The 3,026-nt window shown below is 48.9% G+C and overlaps 1 protein-coding gene across 1 annotated transcript; it reads right to left on the bottom strand.

Moving 5' to 3' along the window:
- Positions 1-540: 540 nt before the first annotated feature.
- On the bottom strand, positions 541-2,591 carry KIF2B (kinesin family member 2B). Its single transcript, XM_019945283.2, is given in 2 exon segments — positions 541-860; positions 863-2,591. Coding segments are annotated over 2 exon segments (2,049 nt in total).
- Between the last annotated feature and the right edge of the window lie 435 nt (positions 2,592-3,026).

Genomic DNA, 3,026 nt, shown 5'->3' with positions numbered 1-3,026 from the left:
AAAAAGACTCATGAGTGGGTATCATTAGAGTTACTCAATTGTGCACCCCTTGGTGTGTTCCAACTCTAGTCCTAAAGGGACTGCAATATTTTTCCTTCTCAGCCACAAATTTAGAGAATCTTGTTTCATCACAGCTAGGTTCTTCTAAAGCAGGGTTTCTCAACCTCAGTACTATTGATATTTTCAACCAGATAATTAGTTGTTGTTGGAGGCTATTCTGTATATTGTAGGATGTTTAACAGCATCGCTGGCCCTCTACCCACTACTTGCCAGTATCACCACTCCCCGCACACCCAATTCTGACAAATGAAAATGTTTCCAGACATTGCCAAATGTCCCTAGGAGGTAAAATGATTCCAAGTTGAGAAACACTGACCTACAGAATAAAAACAAATTACAGAAATACAAAGGAAGAAGAAAGAGGACAGTTCTGAAAACCATATTTTAAGAGGTTTTAAACTTTCCAGGAGGATCTTTATATCTAGATAATTTAGGCAGCTTTCCTTTATAAGAGACTTAGGAACTGCAGCACTGTATCCATCATTTCAGGTCTGATCTCTCACCACTGGCTTCACTGTGCTTGCTCTCCTTTTGAAGGTCAGCTCGTAATAATTTCAGTTTCTTTTGAATCTCAGTCAGAAAAACTATTTTCTGCTCCAAAATGGACAATAACTGGGCAATGCAAAAATCAACATCACAGTTTACCCCATCAGCTATCTCCTGGGTGTTATTCCCTGGCCGTTGGCTTGATTCCTTCCAGGAGATTGCTGTATCCTCCATTAGTGGAGAGGATAGTGCTTTGATTTCTTTAGTCTCTTCCTCCTCCTCACTCTGCGTACAAGGCATTTTAATAAATTTGTTCCTTGAAGGGACATTTCTGAATTTCTCATGTGATTTTCCAACATCCTTGGCACCTCACATTCAGTGGGATAAAGACAACAATGGCGAGGCCTTAAATCTAGAGTTATTTCTTTTACTCTATTGGCATATCTTAAAGTGTTGAGGGTGTTTTTGCAAGGGGCCATCCCTGGAGAGATAGTAGCAATCATGCAAGTGGAGGAGTTCTGGCCTATAAAGGAGTCCCGGAGCACCTGTGTGAGCTTGCTGGCTCTGAATGGGGTATGAGACTTGTTCTGACCCAAAGCCCGGATGCATTCTTTGAGTGCAAGGAGACTCTTGTTAATCTCTGCTCCTTCCAGCTGTCTTTTCCGGTTGGCATTGGCAGTATCCACTCTCCTTTCATTCCCAGCTAAGTCAACAAGGGAAAACTTACCATGCAGTTTCCCTCGAGACTTTAAAATGATCTGGAACACTGCGTGGCTCCTGGAAGAGTGGGCATTGACTGATGTCTGTCCTGAAGTCCGGCAGCTGTTCCCAAGTTCCACAAGGTTCAGCATGTCCTCCACACAGCACACCTCTTGTTCCTGCAGCCCGACCACCTGGATTTGCTGACTGCCATCCCCAAGGACTTGCGTCTTCTTCCAGTTCAACAAGTCATACACCTTTCCCCCATAAATCTCAAAAAATGTGCCATAGACTTTGAGGTCCAGCTTCTCATAAGCAGAAGTTTTGAGCAGGAGGAAGACATCCTATGCCACCATGGCATAAATGCCTTTAGAACAATCTTGGTCCCCTCCTGAAAAGGCTCCACCCGTGGTGTGCGTTTTCCCACTGCTCGTCTGCCCATAGGCAAATCAGGTAGCCATGCCCTTGCGGAAGATGGACTCAACAAGTGGCTGGGCAGTGAACTGGTACACCAACTCGTTGGAGGCGATGTCATCGAAGGCATGGTCGAAGCAGAAGGAATGGTTCTCCAGGTAGCGAGTAAGGTCCACCTTTTGTTTGGACTCGTGCACCATGACCACTTTGTCCGAGGGGATGATGATGATATCCAGGTCCTTCATGGTGGTCTCCCGCTGGTTGAGAGGCCACCTCCTCACGCAGACGCTGATGCGGTGGTCCTCCAGTGGCTCCGGGCCCGACAACTGGCTGCAGTCCAGGCGCCTGCGGCATTCCTGGATCATGCTCTGAATCTCGTAGTTGGGGTTTCCCGTGTTGACAGCCAGGGCGCGCTGAGCTCGGCTCTCCAGCTGCAGCAGTCTGCACTTCTCTCGCTGCCTTTGCAGTTTCTCAATTTCCCGTAGGCAAGGAGACTTCTTCTGCTTCATCAGGCAAAGACTGCTGGGAACTCTCATATCCGGACTGTCCCCTGAGGGCGTTTCGTTTTTCTGGGGGATCGTCGCAATCCACCGCGTGGCCGTCTGCTGGTTCCCGATGGCCGAAGAGGGCGCTAGAGACAAGGAGGGCAACGCCCTGGCTGGTGTGGGGTGCTCAGCAGATGCCAGCGCTGGATTCAGCAGGAATATTGTATCTAGATCAATCTTTTTGCCTTTTTTGACTCCTTTTTCGACCCATTCTACCGTGACCCAAGCGTTTTGTGTTTTGACCTCTGTGACCACCGCGAGGTGGATCTGCCCATCGCTGCACTGTATAGCCACACAGATGCTCACTTGGATGTTTCTGAAGTGCGGCTTCAAGGGCTTCACGGAAGAGAGGCGCAGGGAGACAGGGAGGCATAACTGGCCGGCCATGGTGAGTGATGGAGGTGTCAGGGCTCGCTTCCAGGGTCCCTTGGGGTTGGAGCAGCAGTACCTGAGCCCAAGCCAGACTGAAGCGCCCAGAGCACTGAGTGCACTCCGGGTTTGCACCTACCTTTGTGAGCACTAGGGCTTGGCCTGGGGCCACTCTCATCACAAAGCACTGAGGAAAAGAGGCGGCAGAGCCTAGGGCCTCTGGATGAAAGGTGGTGGGAAAAAATTCACATCGTTCGTGATGCTAGGTGCTAGGCGCAGAAGCAGCTGGAATAGAGAAATTGCTCTCTGCACAGAGAGCATAGGGATAAGAGTTGGGAATGGGGTGTGTGTTCCACGGACACTTGTGCCTAAGCTTCAGAAATATCCATTCTCCCCTGCAGTCTTGACCGGCAATCTCAAAGCTAAGTGCTTTTAGTTTGAGAACCAGTGAAT

Source organism: Tursiops truncatus, chromosome 20, assembly GCF_011762595.2.
Source record: "Tursiops truncatus isolate mTurTru1 chromosome 20, mTurTru1.mat.Y, whole genome shotgun sequence".
Classification (NCBI taxonomy): domain Eukaryota; kingdom Metazoa; phylum Chordata; class Mammalia; order Artiodactyla; family Delphinidae; genus Tursiops; species Tursiops truncatus.
Note: the sequence above shows the minus strand (reverse complement) of the source record. Positions and strands in the feature narration are given on the sequence as shown.